Raw genomic sequence first — 27328 nt, forward strand, 5'->3', positions numbered from 1 at the left:
TCCCTTTGCCTTTTAGGTATGTGCGGACAATTTGGGACCATTTGAGATAGTTCTTCCCATTGAACCTGTTGGATGCCCGAATATTCTGCAACTCTCCAATTTTCTGAACAGCATTGTATTCTTCAGAATGATTGGAGTAGTTGGAGATAGTGGTTTCGGACATTGACATGGTGGAGAAGAAAAAATTTGCAGAAATTAAGGCTAGAATAAACCTGCAGAGGTAAAAGAATCGTAGCAATTAAGGCAGCGGAAAAAAAATCCAAACAGCGACAAAATCGCGAAATATGCGTCGCAGGATTCCAGGCTTTGCAACGACCACACAACGGCAAACAACGCAAATTACTTCAGCGGCAAAGGACGATCGTGACAACGTGCTGCTCCTCTCGGACGAAGCGGAAAGGAGAAGTCAGAGAAGTCGGATATCCTGTAGTTCGCAGAAGTCAGAGGAGTCGGAAGCAGCCTGTGCTCGGGAGAAGCGCCGATCGCAGAGAAGGAGAAGTCGGAGAAGCGCGCACAGATCACAGAGGAGGCTGGAGAAGCGCGCGGAAGCAACAGTGAAGAAACGCAAAAGATCAGCGCATTGCAGAGAACCGACACAGGCGATGTCCTCTAGGCTCTGATACCATATGGAAAAACCAAATAGAAATTTGTATTTCTCACTCCTTTGAATTGATCATACAAGGTATTATATAGGAGATTAAAAAGAGAAAAACTAAGAAACTATTTAACTAATTCCCTTAATTTAAGAGATTATAAATTTATTCTAATTCCCTTAATTTAAGGGATTTACCAATTAATTCTAATTTCCTTAATTAAGGAAATTAGAATTAATTCTCACAACTTTATTTCCATCTCAGTCACATCTCGGCAGTAGCTACTGTTTGCCGTGGGAAACATGATACAAGCATACTGTTAATACTACTCAACAAAAAATTTGTATTCAAACTACTGATTGTCTAAGACTTCATTTGTCTATTGAAGTGTGTTGAAATACATGCTTAGGACTGCTTATTGAGTCTAGATTTATTTGAATTTAATTTTTTGAATTTAGTTTCTTAATCTTAGGAGTTAGTTGCTATTTTTTCTTGAATTTTGTTTCTTGTTACTTTCTTGGCTGATTTTAGGTCTTTTCTTAGAAGTTTGTTATTAGCTCTAAGTTTAAAATATTGTAAGGCTACACAAAAGGTGTGGTTCTAATTTCCCTTCAATCTATAGCAAGAAGTTTTAGTTTTTTTCTTCTTTCTCATTTTCAAGAAACTAACAATTTGGTATCAGAACTCTCTTCTTAAGGGATCTGTGCATGAGTTTAAGCGGCAATGGAGATCGAAGCTAGTTTTTCCTCAGTTGCTCCACCAGTCAAAAGTGTTTGACAGAAACAACTACCAAATCTGGGAAGTCTGCATGGAGACGTACTTGGAAGCTTTGGATCTCCGGGAAGCAGTGGAAGAAGACTATGACATTTCTCTTCTCCCTGAAAATCTCATCGTAACACAAATTAAAGCACAAAATGAGAAGAAGGCAAAGAAGTTCAAGGCAAAAGCTTGCCTTTTTTCTGTAGTTTCCTCTACAATCTTCACTTGTATCATGTCGTTGAAAACGACAAAAGGGATTTGTGATTATTTCAAATTCGAGTATGAAGGAGATGAAAGAATTTGAGGGATGCAGGTGCTAAACTTGGTTTGTGACTTTGAATTACAAAAGATGAAGGAGACAGAAACTATAAAGAAGTACTCTAACAGACTACTCAACATAGCAAATCGGGTCAAATTATTGAGATCTTCTCTGGAAGATTCAAGGATTGTTCAGAAAATCCTTGTAACAGTGCCTGAAAGATTTGAGGCTACCATCACCACCTTAGAAAACACGAAGGATCTGTCAAAGATTGTTTTGAGAGAACTGTTAAGTGCTTTACAAGCACAAGAGCAGAGGCGTAATGAGGCAAGAAGGAGCCGTCGAAGGAGCTCTTCCAGTCAAGCATCAAGATGATGAAAAGAATAGGAGGCCCAAGAACAAGAAGTTTCAAGCTACAAGTGGACAAACGAAAGATTACCCTCCATGTCGACATTGTGCAAGAAAGGTTATCCTCCTTTCAAATGTTGGAGAAGACCAGATGCAAAGTGCAACAAGTGCAATCAAATGGGACATGAAGCTATCATTTGTAAGAATAAAGATCAGCAGCAAGGATATGAAGCACAAGTGGCAGATCAAGAAGAAGATGACCAGATTTTTGTTGCAACTTGTTTCACAAGTTCTGAAACAAGTGAAAATTGGCTCATTGATAGTGGTTGCACTAATCATATGACACATGACAAGGAGATGTCCAAGGAATTGAAGAACATCGAGTTCAAGAAGTTCAGAATTGGGAATGGTGAATATATTGCAGTCAAAAGGAAGGGCACCATAGTCATTGCAAGCTGTTCAGGAACCAAGTTGATCACTGATGTTCTCTATATACCAGATATTGATCAAAACTTGCTCAGTGTTGATCAATTAATAAAAAAGGGATTCAAAGTGATATTTATGGAGAAAGCTTGTGTGATAGAGGATGCTACAGGCCAGAGGATGTTTGAAGTTAAGATGATATGGAGGAGTTTTTCACTCAATCTAATGCAGGAGGAGCAGGAGGTTTTTTGCTCTTTTCTCAATGAAAATTCTGTAAAACTTGCCCACTCACTAGAAGTTTCATTGATTAATGAGGGTAATGAAGGCCATTTAGATGATCTTACGATAATGAAGGAAACACTTCGAGTTAAAGATGAAGAACTTCAGCAATTGGCCAAAGAATTACATGCAAGAGATTCAACCATACGTGAGTTAGCAGACAAGTTAACTGAGACAGCTCAGGCTGCTGAAGTAGCTGCATCTGCAGCTCTTGTTATGGATGAAAAGAGGAGGCTTGCTTACACAGAAACTGAACGACTGGCCAATGATTCAAATAAAAAACTTCAAGAAACCATTCTTAAGTTAAAAGAATCAGAAGAAAAGGTTGCAACATTTAGCAAAGATAGAGAGATTGTGTTCAAGCATAGAGACTGCTCTTCAAGAGGCACATTTTTGGCGTTCTAAGCTCGCAAAAGCTAGAGAACATGTTATTTTATTAGAAGCGGTTGTAGTTCGAGTTAAAGAAAACACCAGGGTTTCACAGGCAGATGCGGAAGCTCGATTAAAAGATGTCGCTGAAAAAGCATTGTTCGTTGCAAAAGAAAAAGATGATCTGTTAACATTTGTGACTGTTTTGCAATCTCAAGTTCAAAAGCAACTAAGTTCCACAAAACAAGTGTTGGAAGAGAAATCTGAGTCGTGCTCAGGCTTCATCAAAATGGTGCCAATGACGAAACATGCGGACTTGGAAGACGATGTCGATGACGCTTGCTTAAGTGATTCAAAACTCATTCGTGTTTCTAATGACAGACAACATGCAAGTGACTACCAATGGTGTCGATATTCGTATCATTGTCGTTTTTTATAACCCTGTGTTTCATGGGAACACTCACTAAGCATTTCAACATCAAGTTATTTTTTCTAAGAGAAGTGCAGAAAGAAGAATTTGTGACTCTGATTACTGCAAATCTAAAGATCAGTTGGTAGATTTGCTTACAAAGTCACTTCTAATCAACAAGTTTGAGTTTCTAAGGCAGAAACTTGGTGTTCGCAAATCCTAAAACAAGGAGTGTTGGAATACATGCTTAGGACTGCTTATTGAGTCTAGGTTTATTTGAATTTAGTTTGTTCTTTAATCTTTGGAGTTAGTTTCTATTTTTTCTTGAATTTTGTTTTTTGTTACTTTCTTGGCTGATTTTTAGGTCTTTGCTTGGAAGTTTGTTGTTAGTTCTAAATTTAAAATATTGTAAGACTACATAAAAGATGTGGTTTTGATTTCCCTTCAATCTACAACAAAAAATTTTAGTTTTTCTCTTCTTTCTCATTTTCAAGAAACCAACAAAGTGATATCAAAATTGGGCTCAGGTGCTAAGTTGATTAAAGTTTTTGTTTTTAGAACTTTCTTTCTTTAATGTGAGAAGTGAGTTTTCTTTATGAGGTCCTGGAAGTCACCTTAAATTTTGCTTTTTACAGAAGTTAATAATATAACCACCAAAAGGTAAACAGAGGTTTCATCAGAATATTATTTTTTATTTTTATATAAAAAAAGGATGTTATTTTATATCATAAGAGTAATGATAATACTATTCTTATTTATCATTATTTTTATAAAATTAATATGATAATGAGTAAATTTGAAATTTGTCTGCATTGATTTTGCAAGTCCGTGACTTTCTATGTGGTTCCTAAACCAAATAACATCTAATACCATCTATGATTCTGTAATAGTAAAGACAAACTGACTGATTGTATTTTAGATAAATGCTAAAGTTTGCCTAATAAAATGGCAATTATCGCATGTATTACATGGAGATTTAGTCATTGTGTTTACACCTAAGAACTTCGCATGATTGGTCTTACTTTTTGAAAAATATTAATTCCATTAGTTGCTGACTTCAAACCCTCACAATATGTTATCTTGTTTAAAGTGGACTTACCAGTTAAAATTGACTTTGTAACGCTATTGAGAAAAACGTGTAACCAGTGTCATCATCTCAGTAATTTGTTTTTCAACAATCAATTTATCCATGGTGAGTTCATTAGAAGCAGTGAAACTCAGTGAAAAATTTTCATGAAAGAGATATTTGATGCGCCATCTGATGTTTCTAAAGTTTAATCTTTAGATTCTCCGCTGTCAATAATACTTTCATGAAGCAAAGCTCAGCCTTTGTAGCTGAGGACACCAATTCCTCTTATTATATCACTTTGGCTCACAGTTTTTTTTACCTGGACAAGTGGTACACCCTGGAACAAAAAATCAGTAAGCAACAATGATGAAACCGTAATAGATAGATGGATAAATTCAAATAAGGGCTGCTCTTACGAAAAACAAATGAAAGCAAGCAAGATACAATGATGATATGTTTTTGAGAGGGCTCTCCCACAATCCTAGGTGTTGCTAGGAACACCCCCAAAAGAAGCAAAAAACAGCAACCAACAAATACATGCATAAAGAAAACAAACTCTTGGTTCCTCCCCTTAATAGAATCCTCTCACAACATTTGAAAACTTTCCTTCCAAATTTTCCTTCCAAACTCCCTTAATTTCTCCTCCTTGAGTACTTGATTATGGCCTTAGTGACCGCTCCTTTCTTTCTTCAGCGGCCCGCCTCTTAACGAGGCAAAGATCGGCTCGTTTGCAGGCCGGCTGTCCATTCAGTCGGTACAGGATGGACCGGCTCAAGTATGGGCGTAACACTACTCTCTTCCCAAAAAAAATTAACTTGCCCTGAAAGAGGAAGGATAAAAACTGTTTGTGAATTACGTCGTAAGGCTCTCATGTTAAGTCATAGTCCGATAGTCCTTTCTACTTAATGAATACCTCCTCTGCTCCCCCTACTCCTCGACACATTCCTTTGATCTCTAATGGCTCTAGAATCACCTACAAGCCCTTCGCCGTTGTTAGCTGTAGTGTAGACGAGGGTGTCTGATCTCCAATCGCACGTTTCAGCTGTTACACATGGAAGATTGGGTGTAGTGCGGACGATGATGATAACATCAAACAATAAACCACTAACCAGATGCATATCATCACCTCATATGGTCTAAAGTATCACGGTAAAAATTTCTTGCTCCTGACCAATGTTTTTTGTCTGTAGGGCCTCAACTTCAAGTAGACTATGTCTCCTAGTTCAAACTGCACCCCTCTCATTGTTCTCTGCTAGTATCTTGTTCCTATCCAAATACTGATTGACTTTGGATATTGGTGTAGTGTTATGCCCATAATGTATCAAGTGAGATGGATCATGCCCATACAATATTTTGAAAGGGTGGTTTATGTTGATGTGTGATACAAAGTATTATACAAATATTTGGTCCACACAATCCACTTGGCGTATTAGATAAAAAACAAGGCAGATATGTCTCCACGCTCTTGTTGATCACTTCCATCTGCCCATCGGTCTAGGGATATTATGCAGTGGCCCTCTTAAGGATTGTCCCTTTGCAATCTGGATAGCTTTTTCTAGAAGTGGCCGAGGAACATCTTGTCCCTATCTGATACTACGATTCAGGCATTCTGTGCAAACGAACCACCTCCCAGATAAATACCGTTGCAACTGAGATCTCAGTGTAGGGGTGCCGTAAGAGAATGAAATGTGCATATTTACTCAGGCGATCTACGACCATCATGATCATCGTGAACCATTCTGACCTTGACAACCCGTGGATAAAATCCATCATCACTTCCCAAATCTTCCGGGTAATGCTAATGGTTGTTGTAAACCTCTTGGTGTCGTGGTCAAGTGCTTGTGCTGCGGTCAAGCACTTGTGTCGCTGACATATATCGCATTTTGTCATCATATCCTTGACGTCTCTGTGCATTCTCACCCAATAAAGCTCTGTCGCTAGATAATTGTAGATCTTCTGTACCCTGAATGTCCTCGATCATATTGCTATGAAACTTATGTAACAATTTGAGAATAGATTCTGACCCCTTGGGTAGCACTAATCACCTATGTTGGAGCAGCTACTGCCCCCTCAACGCATATCGTACATGATTGTTTGAGTCTTGTAGTAGCTTAGCCCTTATCTTCCTCAGCTCCTCATCCCGTTCGCTCTTCTGTTTCAAGGTTTCTCAATCTAGGACCAAGGGTATCAATTGGGGTTCGTCCACGTTTCTCGGTAATGCGTCAGCTGCTTTGTTCTCCAATCCTACCCGAAACTAAATCTTGAAATCATACCCCATTAGCTTGGATAACTATCTCTAATGCTTCTCAGTCACCATCAGCTACTCCAGAAGATACCTTAAACTCTTATGATTTGTCATGAACAAAAAATGCCATCCCAGCAAGTAGGGCCGCCACTTTTGAAAAGCCAAGACGATCACCATCAATTTTTGTTAGTATACTGACTTAACCCACGCCCTGGCCATAAGAATCTGGCTGAAGTAGGCAATCAACCACTACATGAGCGCTACTCCAAATTTGTACCCTGAAGCATCCGTTTCCACCATTGTAGTTTATTGAATTTTTAAATTGCTAATACCATGACGCTAGTCATGATCTTCTTTGGATGTTTAAATGCCTATTGCTGCTTCCTCCCATCTAAAATTGTCTTTCTTCAAATCCTTCGTTAGTGGTCATGCTATCGTGTCATATCCTCTCACGAACTTCCAGTAGTAGCTGGGGAGATCCATGAATCCTCTGAACTCCTTCAAACTCCTTGATAAGAGCTAATCAACCATAGCCTCGATCTTGGACTGATTCACTGCTACCCTTTTCTGGTCACATGTCTTAGGTAGTCCATCTGCAACTATGCAAAAGAATAGTTCTTCAAGTTGGCATACAATTGGTGCTTCCTCAACGTTCTAGGACTGTCTTTGTGTATTGAACATGTTTTGTCTCTGTACGATTGTAGATCATAATGTCATCAAAGAATATCAAGACAAATTTTCAGTGGTAAGGGAAAAAAAACCCTATTCATGAGGGACTGAAATGTCGTCAGGGTGTTGGTGAGGCCAAACGACATCACTAAAAATTCCTAATGTCTTTCATGTGTCTTGAACGTTGTCTTGTGCACATCTACTGGATTCATTATGATCTGGCGGTATCCCAACTTAAGATCAATTTTCGAGAAAATGACTGCCCCATAAAGTTCATTCAGTAACTCATCAATCACAGGAATAGGAAAATTATTTAATAGCGTCTCCTTGTTCAAAGCTCAGTAATCCACACAGGATTTCCAACTATCATTTTTTTCTTCACCAACAGGATTGGACTGGAAAAAGGGTTTACGCTAGGCCTTATGATCCCAGCTTGAGCATCTTTCAAATCAACTTCACTCTCATTCTTCTGAATGTGGGGGTACCTACACGATCTGACATTGATAGCTAATTCTAAAACTTATGGTGATTTATAAAATGAATCCAAAATCTATGACATAACATGTTAGCAATGAAAGGTAAATAAGCGTTTGCTTGGATGCTCCTTAACCCGCTTAGGATGAAAAATCTATAGAGGTCAATTAAAGCATTACTAGTAAAGTGATGTACCATAATTTGACGCAATTATGATGGACATGAAGGAAGGGTTTTACCTGGGTCTAAAACTCATATTTGATTTACATGTATAGGGATTTTGATGGAAAGGCATGATAATTTGTGGACACAATGTTTAGAAGATTAGTAAATTTATATTTGCTAGGAACTAAGTAATGAGAATTAAAGGTTGTTGAGGAAGAAACTTTATTGTGTTTTAAAATTTTAAAATAATTTAAATAGGTTTGTGGCGGTTGTGAATGAGTAAAATTTAAAATTATTTAGTTTAATATAATTAATGATGTTGGTCACCATTAAAGTTAATTGTCAATAAGGGCATAATATATATGGTTGGTGTATATTTTCTTTTGGTTGGTTAGAAGAAAGTTTAATAATTAATTTTGAGGAGATCTGCAAACCATTTCAACATATTCCTATGGAGAACAATGAAATAGTTATTGGCCAACTTGGATAGACATATTGATTCTAGTAGGATGACTATGAGAGGGGCATGGATGGAAGATATAAATCAATGATAGAATTCACATTTTATATCACGATATGTTATGATTTTGTAGAAGCGAATGCTTACTTTAAAATATAAGGATTATTAATTATTTGATAAAAAATGCAACCACTAAATCTTAAATGAACTTCCCTTCTGTTAAGAAGGATGTTTTTTTTCAAAGATGGCAAGATGTTCCAAGAAAAAAAATTTACATAACACAGAATATCTTTATTGTTGTTTATCCGGACTGCATGAAGAACAGTGATCAAAATAAAGAGCAAAGATAATTATTTTTGTTTAAATTTGAAGACAAGTTTCTGAGGAAAAGTAGAATCCCTTAGCCTATGTAAAATCTAGTGTGAGATTGATTTAAATTGTCTAGTTTTAAAAAGGATATAAATATTTAGGTGCATAAATATGAGGATTTGAATTTTTATATACATATATATAGCTTGTAATATCAATTTGCTTTTTTAAATGAATGGCTTACATTTTTATGAACATAAATTAAAATTTTACAAATTTTAATGCCAAGAAGATCCACCAGCGATGCATTTTTGGTAAGACAAATAATAAAAATTCATAAAACATAATAATATGTTTTTTAATATGTTTTGTATTAAGCTTAAGGATGCATGTGATCTATTATCATGATAATTGATTTGTTGTATTTTAAGTGGAAAAAAGTTATAAAAGGTTCTTTATATTTATTAAAGATGCGTTAATCAAGATTGATTACGGGTTAGTACTACAGGTCGTTGTGGAGTGACCAAGGAACTTTTAATTATAATTAGATTACAATAAATATTGACATCGAATCTATATATTTTGTATTCCTATAACAGTGGCTACAGAAATATTCAAAGGTGCCTTGCAATATGCTTTTTCGATAAACTAATTCTAACCGGTGAGTTATTTATTGAAATAAGTGAAATTTGATGTATGGAATATACTTAGAAAATAAGGGCTTAGAATTAATTAGAATATAAAAGGAGTAATTAGTTGTGGTGTGATTGTCAGGGTCTTTTATACATTAGAATAAGCAATAGATGAAAGTGTAAGTTAATATCAATGAATCGTAGCAGTTAATGCTAGATAATTAAATGGAAGAAATTTCTTATGAGTATTATTTGATAAGAGAATATCATAGTATTTTCATAGAACTGTCCCAGGAATGACAATTTTGTTTGCATTTTGGGGTTGGTGGTCAAGGATAGAAATTTGTTGTTAGTCAAGGTGTGCTTGGTGGACATGAGAAATGGAATTAGGAAGGATTAATAGATAAACAATCATAATATGTGTGTGTGTGATTTTATATTTTTTTTTGCAAATAGTCTCACATTAGTATTGAATGAAGAAATTAATGATTAGCCTAAATTTTTATTTAGTATTACTTTAGCAGCAGTTTAACCAACATAAGGTCGACCAACATTTTGGTGAGCCATGAAACATAAAACCTGATAAACAATCATAATATGTGTGTGTGTGATTTTATATATTTTTTTTGCAAATAGTCTCACATTAGTATTGAATGAAGAAATTAATGATTAGCCTAAATTTTTATTTAGTATTACTTTAGCAGCAGTTTAACCAACATAAGGTCAGCCATGAAACATAAAACCTGAAGAGTTTTTCTGTTTTTCATACTGTGCAGGTAAGGCTGGGAAAGAGGGGTGTTGAAGAAGTGCTTGGATTGGGCCCTCTCTCTGATTTCGAGAAGCAGGGCTTGGAAGGTCTCAAATCCGAGCTCAAGTCCTCCATTGAGAAAGGGATTAAATTCGCCAGTGAGAATTAATCGCTGCAGAATTTATTTATGCAATTTTCCACATTTTGGTTTTACAGTTTAATGCATTTTATCTTGGAGGGAAAAAAAAAACAAAAAATTGCTTTGGTTCTAACCGGGGATTGTATCCAACCAATAAACAGAATGCTTTCTAATGTTGTGTTACCGTATGCATTAACTCAAGTTAAAACCTTCAGGTTTATATATGTTACTGCTATGAATTTGCCTGAGTTTATATCATTTGTTTGAATAAAAATAATCGCTAGTAGTTTAATGTGTTCAATCTTTATATGTTTCTGAGTTTATGTTTATTTCGGCTTCAATTGGTGATCAGTTTTATGAAACCTTTTTGATTAGTGCAGTTTGCTGAAGCCTTTTGCAGCTGTGGGAATCAATCTTCATCTGTTGTGAAGTTTATCTATCAAGGTTGGTTCTTTAATGCCACGTAATTCTAATCTATTTACATCTCTAACACCTAAAATTTGATATTTGCGTTCTTAACACTCAAATCTTTAATATCATATTAAAAATATCACTATTAATTTTTTTGCATAGGTTTATGGTATCAAGGTGCTGTAAATGTAAATATTAAACTTTAGCTGTTAGATATGTAAATCCACAAGAATTGTGGCCCCTGTATTTTATATTGTAAAAGTTAAAAGCTTTGAATTAAAAATTATGGACATCTTATCTCACACATAAATTTTGATTTATACAAGCTAAAGGATAATGTTCTATGTATGAAAAGGTAAATTTTATTATTTATATGGGTAGGATGTTTTGGATGTAAAAATCAAGGTTAAGTAATAGCACAAGATTTGGGTGCTATGTATGTAAATTCCCCTAAAAATTATGGGTGTGATTGGAAATGTATGCATATAAAGAGCTGGGCGCTGAAATCTGCTTTTCCTTTAAGGGAAAAGAAGATAAATATATAAAAAAAAGTAAAATTTACATGAATACCACAATTTTTAATGAATTTTCATGTATAATACATGCAATTTGCTTTTTATATTAACATTTCATGTCACATCAATATTATTATTATTACTATTAAAAAATAAAAAAAAACTTTTCATGCATCGTTAAAAACTCTTTAAATATATATTATATATAATCAGGCACCCTTTTTAATACATTTATATCAAATTCTGTGATTGTGGAACATGTAAATATACATCAAATACATCAGTTTGGTTACTTGAAATTATTAATCGGTTGTTAGGTTTTATAAATAATAATTTTTCGAGTGCTTTGTATGTACTTATACCTAAATTCATTTATTTATATGTATGCTAAAAAGAAGGGATTAGGGCGTGTAGATGAAAACAGTGTAGAGAGAATAGGAGAGAACTTTCAGTTATAGCCAGAAAAATGAAGTAGGTAATGTGCCACACATAACTTAGCACATGAGGCATGTATTTGCCAATGAAGGCAGCTAACCACCCACTTCTTCACTCAACTTTCTTTCCTTCCTCTCCAAGTCTTAAACCTTAAAGAAGACGAGAGAAGAACCTTCAATTTCAATTTTAGCCAGATATATGAAGTAGGTAATGTGCCACACACATTCACCAACTAAATCAATTTTTTTAAAAAAATAAATTTAAAAATATTGCAGAATAATTCCATGCAAACCACTCAATTCTTATGTATTTTCACATATTTCGTTTTATTTATGAATGAAAATATATAATCCATCATTTAAAAATTGAAAATATTTATGTTTTTTCTTTGTGTTGTATGAACGATTTGTGAGGGGTTAGATATGTAAGAATATAAGAATTGAGGGGTTTGTTTGTAAATGCCCACACACACAAACAAAAAATAAAAAACGAAAGATCTTAATAAAATAAGCCATCTTCTTCAACCCCCCGCCCAAAAAATGAGAAGCACACTAACACTACTTCCCCTCCTCTTATGCTCCATCTTCCTCTTCCGCACCCTAAAAACAGCCATCAAACTCTCATCTTCTTCACACCAAACCCAACACAACAAGGAATTCTCCATCTCCTTCAACAATGGCTGCAATCTCTTCCAAGGCAAATGGCTGCTCGAACACCCCAGCTCTAGCCCTCTCTACACCGAACAAAGCTGCCCTTACTTGACCAAGCAGGTGACTAGGGTTGTGAATTTAGCTAGAAGATTGTTAATCCCCGAAAATTGATTCAAATTTTGGCTTGGATCAAGATCAGATCGAAATAAATGAGCCGAACAACGAGCTAAAATTTTCGATCCAATTTTGAGCTAATCGTTAACCGCCCTTGTGATGTTAGGGCCGTGAATTTAACGAATTTAGCTTAAAGATAGTAATCGCTCGAAAATTAATTCAAATGTTGGCTCGGACGGAGACAAGATGGGATTGAAATATATGAGCTGAAGTACGACCCAAAATTTTGGATTGAAATTTTTTCAAATTAATTTTGAGCTGATAACTACTCGAAATTGGTTCGTTAACGGCCCAACAGGTCACCTGCAGGACCAACGGGAGGCCCGACTTCCTATATCAGAAATGGAGGTGGAAGCCATATGGCTGCACCTTGCCTCCTTTTGATGCTTTCATGCTACTCCACAGTCTGAGGAACAAAAGGCTTATGTTTGTGGGAGATTCTATTCAGAGAACTCAGTGGGAATCTATGGTTTGTCTCCTTCAATCTGCAGTTCCTGATGGCAACAAGCTTTTTTATAAAAAACCCCCCAGAAAAGTTTTCTTTGCCAAGGTTAGCAGCAATTCTTCTTGCTATTTACAAATCTAGCACACTCTTTCAGCCCACTCTTTCATCCTTTTTTTTTTTTCAGAATCTCACTCAAATATCAAAATTGATGATAAAACATAACAATGGACCAAATATTCCTACCAACTATGTGTATATGAATTTAAATTAAATAGATTCAAGCCTATTAAATCTCATTCATTTCAAATCAAACTTAAATTTGACCAATTCCCCAAAAAATATTATCATCTCTCTCTCCAGGATTACAATGCATCGATTGAATTCTACTGGGCACCATTCCTCGTCGAGTCAAATAGTGATCATGCAACAAAGCACAGGGTGCAGAAGAGGATGGTGAGGCTGGATTCAATCTCCAACCACAGCAGACAATGGCAAGGGGTTGACCACTTGGTGTTCGAGAGCTATGTGTGGTGGATGTATCAGCCTCTCATCAATGCAACGTGAGTGATTTAATCGTGATACACACGCACATATATGCTTGAATGTAGAAAATATTGGTCCGAAACAAAGTGAAGAATCCCAAGTATGTCATGTTTGAATGCTGAACGTGGCTAAGAAAAAATACACATGCACGTATCAATTTCTATATTCAAACCCGAGTCCCTAAAAATGGAGCGCTCGGTCACATTGATCAATAGTCTCTTGTTAGTGCATCAAATCTCAAAGTAATTCTAGTTCTTCTTAACATTTGACCAAGTTTTTCTCAAATTTTGCAGAATTGGATCAGAGGAAATAAGAGAATATGCTGTGCCAACTGCTTACAGATTAGCACTGAAAACTTGGACTGATTGGGTTGAATCGACACTCAATCCTCAAACCCAGAAAGCATTCTTCATGACTCTGTCTCCTACTCACCTTTGGTAAACTCTAAATCACAAGAAAAGCCAGTTTTTATTTTTTGCTTTACTCATGTAAATATCCATATGTGCTCAAGCCATCAAGCAAACTTGATTAATTAATTAAGCTGAAGCTCAATCAGATGACGGCTCGAGTTAAGACTCACTCGTTCGCACCTTTGCATAATTTAGTTTTCTATGATGTTTTCTCACCAGGAGCTGGGAATGGAGACGGGGGAGCGAAGGAAACTGCCATAACGAGACATACCCTATCAAAGGGCCATTCTGGGGAGCAGGATCAAGCCTGGAGGTGATGGGAGCAGTGAAAGATGCAATTAGCAGAATTAAGATGATAAATGTGACAATTCTAAATATAACACAGCTATCAGAATTCAGAAAAGATGGCCACACTTCAGTTTTTACAGAGAGAAGAGGGAAATTATTGACCAGAGAGCAGAGATCAGAGCCAAATGTTTATGCAGATTGCATCCATTGGTGCCTTCCAGGTGTTCCTGATACCTGGAATGAGATTTTGTATGCTTATTTGGTTTATCAGAATACTGATTGATAAGTGATGAAGAAATCTGCCTGATTTGGGTTCAGAGTTTTCGTTCTCAAGAATATCAATATTACTATCTTTTCAAATTGAAATGCACCTTTTCATGTATAAGTTTATGCCACGAGTGTTGTAAATATAAATATCAAATTCGAAGGCAATTATAAATAATTAATTTTATCAATTAAAATACTATAGAATAGAATACACTACTCATAAGAAACCTTGCATCTAAATCATAACAGTGAGAAATGTAACATTCAGCAGCAGAAAAGCAGTTATCTCATACAAAGCCAAAGAAGTAGATTCAGTATTCAAAACTTTATAATCTAATCCACTCATATAAACAACATACTTGTTGAAAGATCAGCAACAAACTAGACTCCAAGCTTCACACAAAAACCATTGTTTTCGCAAGCTCAAGCGCTTTTTCGCGTCCAAAAAATTTCTCAACGATACCCAACGCAAACTCCATCGCCGTACCTGGCCCTCTACTTGTAATCAGATTTCCATCGACCAGCACACGGTTTTCGGATTCGCTCAAATCAGTGAGCTTTTCACACAAGGGTGGAAATGCCGTCGCCTTCTTTCCCTGCCTCAGTTTTGAAGTTTCATTTCAAAAAATACAATTTTGGGGCATTAACATGCATACCACCAAATTCCTATGTATTGACATATCTAGCCCCTAGACATTAATTTTAACTTTTATATCTCCCAAATATTTAGTATCACTACAAAAATACTACCATTTTAACTTTTAAAAAGTGAAATGCACCTTTTCATGCATGGGTAAGATAGTATATGTACGTAATTGAAGTTTGGGTGTTAGATATGTAAATACATAGGAATCAAGTGTTATGTAAGTAAATCTTTATACAATTTTATGAAGTTGAGAGAGAGATTTCAGAACTTTCCAGGTAAAATTTTTGTTACCTTTAACAAGCCATGGTGCTCAAGGACGATTGCTGGAGAGGCGCATATTGCTCCATAAGGTTTATTTGATTCAGCCTGATTCTTTAGTAAATTTACAAGCTTTTCTGAATTGGAGAATGCTTCTGCTCCAGGAAGCCCTCCCTGTGAGTACTTAAGATAGTAGATAGAGGGGAGGAAAAGATGGTGATTTATTATGCACAAAGGAGAGAGAACTAACCGGCAGAACTATGAGGTCGAACTGCAATTTAGAAGCTTCGTCCAAGAGACCATCAGCTACGATTTTAGTATTCCAGCGCGCAACGATCTGCAGTTTTTCTTCAACGGAGACGACCATGACGTTAGCTTTGGCTCGACGAAGTGAGTCGATGATGATTATTGCCTCCATCTCCTCCGAACCATTGGCAATTGGCACGAGAATCTGAGTGGGGGTGCCAAAGAGAGTTTTTCTATCAAGTACAATGTTATAATGGAATTACAAAACTTCGAAAAGAGGTTGGAAAGCATAGACAAATTTATGAGATTAAGTGCATAGATATAAGAAAATTATTGTCCAACTTTTTCGGCAGAAGAAAAAAAGGGCTGTCTACATACATAGCGTCCAAAACGTTGCTAGTTACAAATCTAACACCCACTTTCATCCATTTTTCAAATTCTCAATCAAATATCAAAATTCATGATAGAACCCCAATCCATATTTTTCAATTTTATCAAATTCTCAAATGTTTGATTGTGGCACACGTAAATACATCGGTTCGGTAGGTCAAAAATTTCACATGAGCGCTGGATTTTGTAAATAGTGATGTTTCTTTGAAATAAATGTAATTATCCCAAAAAGAAAATATCACAAATGAGTCATCACTGTAAAACAACAAAAAAATTCAGAAAGTGGAGAATTCCACCAAACTAAGGCGTAGAAACAACCAACAAAAAAAAAATTTGGTATTGTGTTGGGCAAAACTTCAATGGAAACTTTTAAAATGCATTAATTGAATAGGATAATTACATTGCACAGCATTAGGTATAGAACTTAATTACTCTCAAAAATTGCAGGTGCAAAAGGTGAAAAACAAAGCACAATAGTTCAATCACATTGTTACCTGTGGTGTATTATCATATTTCCATCCCACCGAGTTTAGTTCATTCACCGTATACTCCTCACCATGACGAGGGCGGATTACCTGTGATTTAAAACTTCAAATAGTTGATAAGACAATGCATGATGATTCAAATGAGCATAAACACAAAGAAAAAGATCCAGTCATTCAAAGAGACATCTATAAAAAAGATTTCTCAAGAATCTGGACTAAGGCATGGATTCAACCCTCCATGAATTTCATAAAGATGGCTATTTTAGACCAGTTTAAGTTTAAAAATCATAAAGTGATATTCTAACTAATTTTGTCTCAATGTTAGCCAACTAAAACACGTAGGGGTAAACTCTTCAGAGACCAAGGCTAAAAAGCAAAAGATCAAACCTATTGCATGTCAAATCCTTTCTGTTAGGGAGTGTAAACCTGAGGGTCCAAAGTTTACCATGATATATCAATAGCAAGTCCATTTTCTGCCCAAAAATTTAAGACGTCAATTACATCATATTACTACACCAATATGTTTTTCAGTAATTTCATGTGGGACTAAAAATAATTACCATATTATAATTCATTTTTAATATGTGTAGTAGCCTTATATTTAATCTGAATATATAATTGCTTATGAGTTCTCTGGCTGCTTGGTCTGTGTTCCCATATTCTCTGATATGCTCAGATTCAAGCATGACTCTATAATGTTTATTAGTATTACATATACTTATTTTGATGATATTGTTCATTATAGTAATTTTTTTTAATTATTTTTTCTTTTTTCTTTACATAAACACCTGTGTACTAGTAGCAACATTAATCAAGCAAAAACAAAATCCTTTATAATTTCAAACAATTAAGTTGAATAAGGATATGTGTATGTGTGAGTATTTGTGCATCAGCATAAAATGCCCCAAGAAATAAAAAATACAGAGAGAAACTCAAAAGAATCAGTCAATTATGTCACTCAGGTTGATCTAACAAAATGTCAACTATGAGTAGAGCTTTATAGTTAATGGTTCATAGAATTTATGCTTAATTAACCAAATATTTTGATACAATGAGTAATTGCTTAAAATAAATTAAAAAAAAAAAGAGATTAACGTGTGCTTGATCACTTAAAAAAAGATTATGCAGAAACCAAAATAACTCGCCTAATTTGTAGATATTGTTAGTATTATTAGCCTAATTACTGTTGCAGTTATTATTGACTTTTATTTGCTTCATTTATTTTCCGTTTTCACATTTATGTATTTTCTAGTAGGTCTATTTCTAAATTTATCTTTCCTTTTATTTGGGTCTTGTAATATGTATTTATACCCCTTTTTCTATCAATAAAATTATCTTGCTCAATTTCAAAAGTCTACATGGTATCAGAGCTAGGATTGAACCTTATTGCTGTCATCTTCCCTATAGTTTTTTCTTCTGCCACCGACACTCTCTGTTGTCTGGGAAGATATAGACCAGTGAACTGCTCTCAATACAATACGATATGATATCAGTTTGCAACGTTGAATCCGAAGAGATGATCGACAACACCCTTAGTGTTATATGTCTTCGCAGACAACAAAGGCGGTGTTGTGGGTCTCCTTGCTTGTCCCGATCCGGATCTGGAGAAACACATATTTATCAAAGATATCGTACATCTTCTCGCTAGATATCACTACAAGAAATTACAGGATTAGAATCGAACATTATGATGCTAAAATGACTTATTTCCGACGATAATTGAGTTTAGCGTTAGAAAAATGACCGTTAAAACGGGCGTCGTTAATCAATTTTACGCCGACATTTACGACGGATATTTTATAACATCAAAAGATTCTGTTGCTCTGAATTTGCATCGAAAATTTGATTGTCGCTAGGCTAACGTTGTTTTAGCGTCAGAATCATCCAACGCTAATTAGCGTCCACCAAAGTCGGTGCTAATTAGTGTCGGCTATGGACGCTAAAATTACCGTCGGCCAATTCCGACGCTATTTCACCAAATAGCGTTGAATTTGCGTGATCAAGTATCAAACAAAATATTGCCCATTTATTTTCCAACATTAACTTGTAAATAGCAAAAAGAAAAAAAAACAATAGAACGATTAGGGTTTGTTTGGGATCACTTTTTGTTTTCTATTTTTATTTTTGTTTTTAGTCCATTTTATATTTGTTTTGTTTTCTGTTTTCGATTTTCTATGTTAAAAAATACGTTTAGTACTGTTATGATTTATATGTTCTTAAAAATATAATATATAAAACATGTTTAGTTTGGTATTTTTTATTTTTTTAAAGAAAAAACTATACTTTTATAAAACATCGGAACCACGTACACTCCAATATTAAGTTTTGTCATCAATGACGTATACAACGTCTTCCTTACTACATCCAATACGAAACATTACTTGTGGGCGGAGGCGGCGAAGGTGGGCAGGGTCAGGCAAGACTTGTTGTTTTGAATTTTTTAAAAATAGAAAAAAATATTTTTTCAAATTTTTTGTATTATAAAAATAGAAGTGTTCTTCCAAAATAAAAAACAGATAAGCAAACACTGTTTTTTTTTTTTGTTTTTTTCCTTTTTTTCAAACTTAAAAAACCAAAAATAAAAATTGATACCAAACAACCCCTTAAATTTTCGAATACCTGCCTAGAACAAACACAAGCAACTTAATATGACATTTATCTATCCTCAGAACTCATAAGCGAAATCAATAACATATCTAAAAAATGATATCAAATTAAATTAAAGATAGACGAATCAAAGTGTTCAAAGTTCAAGTTCACAACTACATCATAAAAAAATATAGTAATATATAAAAGAAATAATAAAAAACCTAATCATGTTCTTCATGCTGCTCCTCCTCATCATCCTCCTCAATAGCACTCATATGTCACTTGCCCCGGCGACGATCAAAACTCTGTCAGAGGTGCTAGACCATTTTCAACCCTCTACTGGCCTTCACGCATTTGTCGGAGCTCTTCATTTAGCATCATGACCCGCTTGGCAAGCTCCTCATGCTGAACTTGTAACAAGCTAGGGCTACCCACAGCTACATGAGAGTGATATGCCTCAAATGCTATCCCCTTTGGTCGTTCATATATGTTTATTCCTTCTACCAGTGCCTTGTGCACTGTAGTTCAAGACATCTACTCAGAGGTAGGGAACTCCATCCAACTTTATGAAATTTTCAAGAAAATTCACGACACGAAACAGGGACTGAGGCCAGTGACCCAGTACTACAATGATTTAGTAGCCTTAAGGATGGAATGCGATCTCCATTATGACTACACATGGGAATCACAATAGATCTTTCCCTCTTTCAAAAAAATGTAGAAAAAAATCGCATGTTTCAATTTTTGGCAAGCCTTAACAAATACCTTGACGTTAGGGTAATAGCCTTGGCTGGGATCCCCTTCATTCCGCTCGTGCTACTACAGAAATTCGACGCGAAGAAAGCCAGAGAATTGTCATGCTCGGCACTTTCACTTCAGTCGAATCATCTGCCTTGGCCGCTAATAGTATTCAACGATCGTCAAACCCTCCACGAGCCACTAAATCCACTTGTGATTGTTGTCACAAACCCAACCATACTCGAGAAAAGTGATGGAAACTCCATGAAAAACTAGCATACAAAACTTTTACCAAATCCTCCTCTGCCAAGGGTCTCATTATAACATCTCAATCTACAACGACACTACCAGCTCCTACTCTAAACACTCCGGAATCACTCGACTCTTAAGAGTCAGATAAAGCAATTAATCAAATTACTTGAATCTAATTAGTAAACTTCCGACCCGTCAACCTCCCACTTCCGTAAATGTATCACTTCTATAGCACTCAATTCTTTTTCTAGTTTATGAATGATTGATTCAGGTGTCACATACCACATAATTGGATGCTCTTAAACTTTCTCAGCATATTATCCATGCTCTAAGAAAGATATAGTTAAAATTGTCGATAACTTTTGTAACTCTATTACTATTAAAGAATTAATTGTGTTAACAACTGGTCTAACTCTGGGATCTGTGTTACATGTCCCTTTGTTTAAGTGTAACATGTTATCTGTTAGTAAACTAACACATAACATGACTGGTGTTGCTAATTATTCTCCTAATGTTTGAGTCTTTCAGGTTCGTCATTCATGAAGGATGACTAGAACTGCTAAAAGAGTAATTGGGTTCTACTTCTTCAAAAGAAAGACACAGAGAACGAGGACACTTCTCTCAGTAGTTGCAGTTTTTCTCGATTCACTGAATGTACTATTATGTTATTATATTATCACTTGGATCATCCCAAGTTTTCAGTATTTAAAATAATTTTATCCATCGATGTTTACTAATAAAAATCTTGCTAACTTCAAATGTGAGATTTGTCTATTAGCTAAATATCACAGCGTTCCTTATCCATCTCATCCTTACAAGTCTTCTACTCCATTTTCTTTTATTCACAGTGACTTATGGGGACTCTCTCGCAATCCCAGCTACACTTCCTTAACTTTCTTGATGAACACACTTGAATGACGTAGATGCATGTCTTAAAAGATAAATAGGAAGCTATTGTCACCTTCAAAAACTTTCACTCCTTAATTTTAACCAAATTAAAAACTTATATTCAAGTCTTTCGAACTGACAATGACTGTGAATTTTTAATTCTATTTTAAGTGACTTCTTGGTAAATAAGGGTATCAACCATCATAGCTCATGTATGGACACGCCTCAACATAATGAATTAACCGAGAGAAAATATTGACACTTTCTTGAAGTAGTTTGCTCCATTATATTCCAATATAATATCCCAAAAAGGTTTTGGAATAATGTCGTCTTACTGTCACTTATCCCATCAATAGAATTACCATAAAAAATTATAATGTAAGAACTCCATTAGTCATCTTAATGTCATGTTTCCCTTACAATTTGTTCACCACTCTTGAACTCAAAATTTTTAGGTGTACGACCTTTATTCGAAATACTAACCCTAATCGTAGTAAGCTTAATCCCGAGTCTATAAAATGTGTCTTCATCGAGTATTCTGCCACTCAAAAAGGCTATCGGTATCTTAATCCTACCACAAATAAACTCTATGTAAGTGTTTATGTCTCCTTCTTTGAAAGTGTTCCATATTTCTCTGTCACTACCTGAACTGATGAGGAGCTTGATTTCTTGGACAATATTCCTTATCTGACCCCTATGGATATTTCTCCAACCATTATATCCAAGAAGTCCTCTTTCCATCCGGACCCACGTCTTACCAAACAACCAGAACCTCTATGTAAGTGTCTATACTTGGCGCACTCATGTTCTTACTCTGGAACCTGCTATATTTCTTCACAAGACCTGGAATCAAACAAGCTCTCCAAATTCCATGAAAAAATAGATCTCTTTCCATAGTGCATCGCCGACCTATAAAGCATTTGCTGTTGCCCGATGGATTATCACCTCCCATCTACTATTGAAGTAGCATTAGTTGAACCTTTGTGGAAAGCTGCAATAATGGATGAAATGAATACACTTCATGAGAATCATACATGAGATGTTGTGAATCTTCCTTAGGTAAGAAAGCAGCAAGATGTCGTTGGATTCTTAGCACCAAGTTTCTCTGATGGATCTTTTGAACACAACAAGGCATGGTTAGTTGTAAAAGGCTACCACAAAAACGCAGAATTGATTATGAAGAGACATTTGCTCCAGTTGTTAAATTAAACACCATTTGGGTCCTACTCGCCTTGCTGTGAATTTGGATTGACCATTGCTCCAACTAGATGTCAAAAATGCATTTTTTTAAATGGGGATCTCATAAGGGAGGGGTACATGTGCCTCCCTCTAGACTCTGAGTCTACTGTTCCTCGGAGACGTGTGTCGACTGTGGAAGTCTCTCTACGGACTGAAGCAATCTCCAAGGCCTGGTTCAACAGGTTCACAAAGTTGGTAATGGGTCATAGTCCCAATCAAATTATAATCTCTTTCGAGATTTTTCCAATGGCAAAATTGCTATTCTTATCCTCTATATCGACGGTATTGTGCTCGTAGGTGAATATCTACCAATATCGGAGTCTCTAAAAGGTTTTCTTGCTACTTCATTTGAAATGAAGGATTTGGGATCACTCTGGCACTTATTAGGTATGGGCGTTGCTAGGTCATCTCGGGCATTTGTCTGTCTCAACGCAAATATGTGCTTGACCTATTGTCAGAGACTAACGTTCTCCTTTGCAAACCAGTGACAATCCCAATGGATCCCAATGAAAAATTAGCTAATATTCTCAATGCGGTTCCGGTGAACAAGACTAACTACCAACGGCTTGTAGGGATTACCTCACTCATACTCATCTTGACATTTGTCATGCAATACATATTGTGAGTCAATTCATGTATGATCCCTATGAGCATCATCTCCGAGCTGTTCACAGTATATTTCACTACTTAAAAGGCACACCAGACTCATGTTTGTTTTTCTCGAGCTACAATTCTCGTTCTACATATGTGAATTGGGTCGGGTATGTCCATGATCGACAATCCACCTCAGGATATTGCTCATTCATGTGGATAAATCTTGTCAAATGAAAAAAACAAAAACAGTCGGTTGTGGCCCGGAGCAGTGTTGAAGCCGAGATTCAATCCACGTCCTTGGGTATCTATGAAGCTATACGGTTACGCGTCATGCTCCGTGAATTGTGCATGTCGGTCTCTGCTCCTCTCTTATTGTTCTGTGATAATAAAGTTGGAATAAGTATTGCTCATAATCCGGTCCAACATGATCAGACCAAGCATCAAGAGATTCGCAGACAAGTCATTAAGGAGAAGTTCGATTAAGAGGAGATTTATATTCCATTTGTCTCATCAAATGGTCAATTAGTAGATAGCCTTACCAAGAATCTTCCACATTCATTGTTTGACGATTTCTTATCCAAGTCGAACATGATGGACTTTTTATTAGGCTAATTGCTATTATTATTAGGGTATTAGGATTATTAGTCTAATTATTAGGCTAATTGCTATTGCTATTATTATTAGTTTTTATTTGCTTATTTTATTTTTTGTTTCTATATTTATGTATTTCTTAATTGACCTATTTCTGAATTTATGCATTTTCTTTTATTTGGGTCTTGTAATATATATTTATGTCCCTCTTCATATCAATCAAATTATCGTGCTCAATTTTAAAAGTATATCAAGGTCATATGGACCTCAATTAAGCCTTTGCACGCTTTCTACTATGGAGTCAATGGCGAATACTTGAGTTACCAAAGTTTTGGTAGCATAAAAATTGAATGATAGCCAACTGAAAAAAGTGCATGCATTCGAAGTAGTATGATGACAATTTATATGATAATCTATTATAGTTTATATATATAACTCATTAGATTATTCATTATGATAGAGATAACTTATCATGTTAGAACTGAATTAAAAAATCCCGTAGAAACTTGTGTTCAAGTTATCTCAAGATTAGTTGAGTCTAATTTAATTTGTGACAATAGCACTATCTTTTAACATGAATTTTCCATCATTGTAAAATGATATATATCTCAATTAAACAGATTTATCTTAATGATTAGCAAATTTATTGAGAATAAAAATTATTATAACATAATTAATTCATTTAATTTCCCAAAAATGATTACTTAAATCATTTCCAAGTTTTTTTTTTCAAAAAAGAACATAATTTAGAAACAAATATTATTTCTAATAATGATAATATATTATTACTATTGGACTAACTAATGTAATTCATTATAAATTGCAATCAATAAATCAACCCCCTATGACTATTGGCATTCATAGCATCAATCTTATACTAAAATTCAAGTAAGTCCAACATACATACATGCATAAAGTACATGTAAGTCACCAATAGAAAATTTTACTTGCGCATAAATTTATTGTCATAAAAATTCAAATTGTTAGATCGTCATTTCAGCAAGAGATAAAAAAAAAAAAAAAAAAAAACGCTTTAAAAGAGTTAACTACAATCTCATGTGAGTGCTGAGGATACACTTGAAACTTTTGCCCGAAGGCCTTAAATGTAAATGTGCAAAAAAATAATAATTAACAAATCAAAAAAATCATTAGAAATGTAACTCAACTTAAAAGTGTTTTAATTCAAATTCAAATCAGATTAGAAACCAAAATGTTTATTTTGTATTGAGCAAACTTTACTTAAATCTGACTAGCTAAACCAAGCTGAAATAAAATCATGACTGTGTAAAGCTGAACTAAGCTAAAAAACAAAAAGAAGGCAAACCTGACATCATCATGACCAAATTACTAAAAGAAGAAAACAGGAAAAATAAAAAAAAAGAAACTACTTTTTTTGGAGGATTACAAAAACTGCTTGCAAAACTGTAGTGGACCATATATCCCATTAGCAGCTAAGCAAATAAAGTAATTAAGCTAATATGTAAGTAACATAAAATAACAGTAATTAAGAATATTTGTCACTAATAAAGTAAAAGACTCATTGGTGCCTCCTACATTGCTGGATATATATGCATGTTCTATGGCATATATATATATTGAAATAAGGGGAAATTTTGATACACATGCATGTAAGTGAATATGTTATGTTAAAAATTTGAAAATATGCTATATCTGAAAAATATTTGAACTCTTATATTAATGCTTTTAAATTGAGATTCTGCTGAAAAAGCACAAAAGATATCTTACCATAAATCCTCCAACCTCATCAGCTTTATCTTTCCCATATAATTGCTCTACCAAAGCCAGAGCAAACTCTATCGCCGTCCCTGGCCCTCGACTAGTAATAACTCGTCCATCCACAACCACCCTCGATTCCATTTTCGTAACATTCGACGGAAATTTATCCATTACAGAGGGATAACAAGTTGCCTGCATCCAAAAATTAAAATGCAACATTGAGAAGAAAAGGAAAACAATTACTGAAATAAGAGATTAGTAGAAAAGGAGAGGAGAAGAGTAGAAATATTCCATATTTCATTCAATAACTAAGTTTAGGCACTTTTAATGCTATGTTATGTTATTTAAATATATCAAATAATTAATTTGCTTACACTTTTAAATAGAACTGCAAAACTAACAACACTTTTAATGCTTTTACTGACATCTAGACATCTGAAAAATCACATTACTATATTTTAATATAAATGATGCCGAAATTTACATACATATCACCCAAATCTAAAACCTGAAATTTGATATTTATATTTACAACATTTTGTTATTATAAATCCATGCATGGAAAAGAGCATTTCACTTTTAAAAGTAAGTAATAGTGTTATTTTTGAAGTAATGTTAAAGAATTGAGTGACATACATGTAAATATAAAAGTTTGGCTGTGTAATATGTAAATACATAAGAATTGTGTGGCATGCATGTATGTAAATATGTATTGGCATGCCAATATGATGATCCTGAGCTAAGCTAACAGCATTAATAAAAAAAATTGACATCTCTACCAACAACTAAAATCACAATAAGGCACAAACTTCACAACATCAACAGCATATACTTGTACTAAGTGTGAAAGGATTTGCAGCTTAATGATCAGCAAAAAAAGTTGTTTCTCTAAAATCAGAAAGAGAAATTTACATAAACACCACACAATTCTTATGCATTTACATATCTAACACCCAAAATTTGATATTTACACTTATAACACGTTGTTGTCATAAAACCATGCATGAATATGTGTATTTCACTTTTAGAAAGGTAGTGACGATGGTATTTTGGATGTGATGTTCAGGATTTGAGCGGTATGCATGTAAATATGAATGTTTAAGAGTTAGATATGTAAAAAGATAACAATTGAGTGGTATGTACGCAAATAAAACAGAAACATGCTCTGAGATTTATTACTCAGCATTCCCAAATAAAACAGTAAGTCCACAGCATCCACGAAAATTTAAAAAAAAAATAAGACAAAATCTTACCTTTAATCCATTGAGCAAACCCCAGGATCCAAGCACACCAGCCGGCGCAGCACATATCGCCGCATACAAACCCCCTTTCTCAACATGCTTCTTCACAATGCTTTCCAACACCCCACAATCCCTAAGCCTATTCGCGCCAACCATCCCTCCCTGCATCAGCCCAAACTCAAATCAACCAAAAACCAGCATGAATCGAAATAATCTTTGCATCAATTAAGAAAAGATAATGAACAAAAGGATCAGAAGGAAACCCACCGGAAGTGAAATGAGATCAAAAGAGGACCCCTCGCAGTCAACAACGAGAGCATCGGCGACAAGCGTGATCCCAAAGGAAGCATTCACCCTCAGATTCTTCTCTACCGAAGCAACTGTAACGTCAGCGCCGGCTCGACGAAGAACATCGCTGGTGATCACAGCTTCCATCGGCTCCGTGCCATCAGCGATCGGGATTAGTACCTAAAAAATTTGCATCGGTGAGTATGGCTCTGAGAAGGGGTGGAGGGAAAATTGGCAACCGGGATTTACCTTCTTAGTTGCAGGTGATGTCATCGTTGAATTGGAGGAGAAGAGCGGAGTGAGCGGGCGATTGAGTGCGAGTCTTCTGAAGATGAGGGGAAGGGGAAGAAGATGCCGCGTGGCCATTATCTGTTGATGGGTCTTGTTTGGTTAAAGGCCCATCTTGGTTATGATAATAGCCCATTTATGTCCAAGCAGACCTAGTTGTGATATTTCTTAGAAGAACTTGACGTTGAATTTTAACAAATTTTCTACGATCAGAATTAATTCAAAAATTCTTTTGGAGTCATATCAAGTTGTGTCTCGATCAAATTATATATATATATATATATATATATGTGTGTGTGTGTGTGTGTGTGTGTGTGTGTGTGTGTGTGTGTGTGTGTGTGTGTGTGTGTGTGTGTGTGGGTGTGTGTGTG

General features: G+C 35.2%; 3 protein-coding genes and 1 long non-coding RNA gene across 4 annotated transcripts in view; 2 read left to right on the forward strand and 2 right to left on the reverse strand.

Moving 5' to 3' along the window:
* LOC110029654 (malate dehydrogenase, mitochondrial-like) overlaps nucleotides 1–10601 on the forward strand; it is a 22189-nt gene extending 11588 nt beyond the window's left edge. Inside the window, exon 7 of the mRNA XM_020732046.1 lies at nucleotides 10239–10601. Within this exon, the coding sequence (XP_020587705.1) occupies nucleotides 10239–10379 (141 nt within the window). The 3' untranslated portion in view covers nucleotides 10380–10601. The remainder of the gene's footprint in view (nucleotides 1–10238) is intronic.
* Nucleotides 10602–12073: 1472 nt separating this feature from the next.
* On the forward strand, nucleotides 12074–14602 carry LOC110029653 (protein trichome birefringence-like 31). Its single transcript, XM_020732045.1, has 5 exons — nucleotides 12074–12480; nucleotides 12833–13084; nucleotides 13340–13539; nucleotides 13816–13959; nucleotides 14152–14602. The coding sequence occupies exons 1-5, from the start codon at nucleotides 12250–12252 to the stop codon at nucleotides 14501–14503; spliced, it is 1179 nt and encodes a 392-aa protein (XP_020587704.1). The 5' UTR covers nucleotides 12074–12249; the 3' UTR covers nucleotides 14504–14602.
* Nucleotides 13553–14458, reverse strand: LOC110029656. Its single transcript, XR_002294561.1, has 4 exons — nucleotides 14383–14458; nucleotides 14149–14239; nucleotides 13862–13966; nucleotides 13553–13650 (listed from the first exon to the last, which is right to left on the reverse strand). It is a non-coding gene; the product is annotated as an uncharacterized LOC110029656 (long non-coding RNA).
* A 121-nt stretch (nucleotides 14603–14723) lies between the features above and the next one.
* LOC110029756 (protein DJ-1 homolog B) lies at nucleotides 14724–27057 on the reverse strand. Its single transcript, XM_020732186.1, has 8 exons — nucleotides 26919–27057; nucleotides 26649–26849; nucleotides 26394–26543; nucleotides 25150–25332; nucleotides 16522–16602; nucleotides 15642–15842; nucleotides 15425–15565; nucleotides 14724–15083 (listed from the first exon to the last, which is right to left on the reverse strand). Exons 1-8 carry the CDS (start codon nucleotides 27033–27035, stop codon nucleotides 14883–14885), a joined length of 1275 nt encoding a protein of 424 aa, XP_020587845.1. The 5' UTR covers nucleotides 27036–27057; the 3' UTR covers nucleotides 14724–14882.
* Between the last annotated feature and the right edge of the window lie 271 nt (nucleotides 27058–27328).

The sequence above is a fragment of the Phalaenopsis equestris genome, unplaced genomic scaffold (genome assembly GCF_001263595.1).
Source record: "Phalaenopsis equestris unplaced genomic scaffold, ASM126359v1 Scaffold000600, whole genome shotgun sequence".
Taxonomy (NCBI): domain Eukaryota; kingdom Viridiplantae; phylum Streptophyta; class Magnoliopsida; order Asparagales; family Orchidaceae; genus Phalaenopsis; species Phalaenopsis equestris.

Bases quoted from the DNA above. Each gene is read 5' to 3' on its own strand.
- LOC110029653 (XM_020732045.1), top strand. From the start codon at position 12,250: ATGAGAAGCACACTAACACTACTTCCCCTCCTCTTATGCTCCATCTTC. The intron at 13,085-13,339 runs GTTAGCAGCAAT...CTCTCTCTCCAG, and splicing joins GAAAAGTTTTCTTTGCCAAG to GATTACAATGCATCGATTGA. The intron at 13,960-14,151 runs GTAAACTCTAAA...TTTTCTCACCAG, and splicing joins CTGTCTCCTACTCACCTTTG to GAGCTGGGAATGGAGACGGG.
- LOC110029756 (XM_020732186.1), bottom strand. From the start codon at position 27,035: ATGGCCACGCGGCATCTTCTTCCCCTTCCCCTCATCTTCAGAAGACTC. The intron at 26,544-26,648 runs GTGGGTTTCCTT...GGGCTGATGCAG, and splicing joins TTGATCTCATTTCACTTCCG to GGAGGGATGGTTGGCGCGAA. The intron at 25,333-26,393 runs GTAAGATTTTGT...TTTTGGATGCAG, and splicing joins GTTTGCTCAATGGATTAAAG to GCAACTTGTTATCCCTCTGT.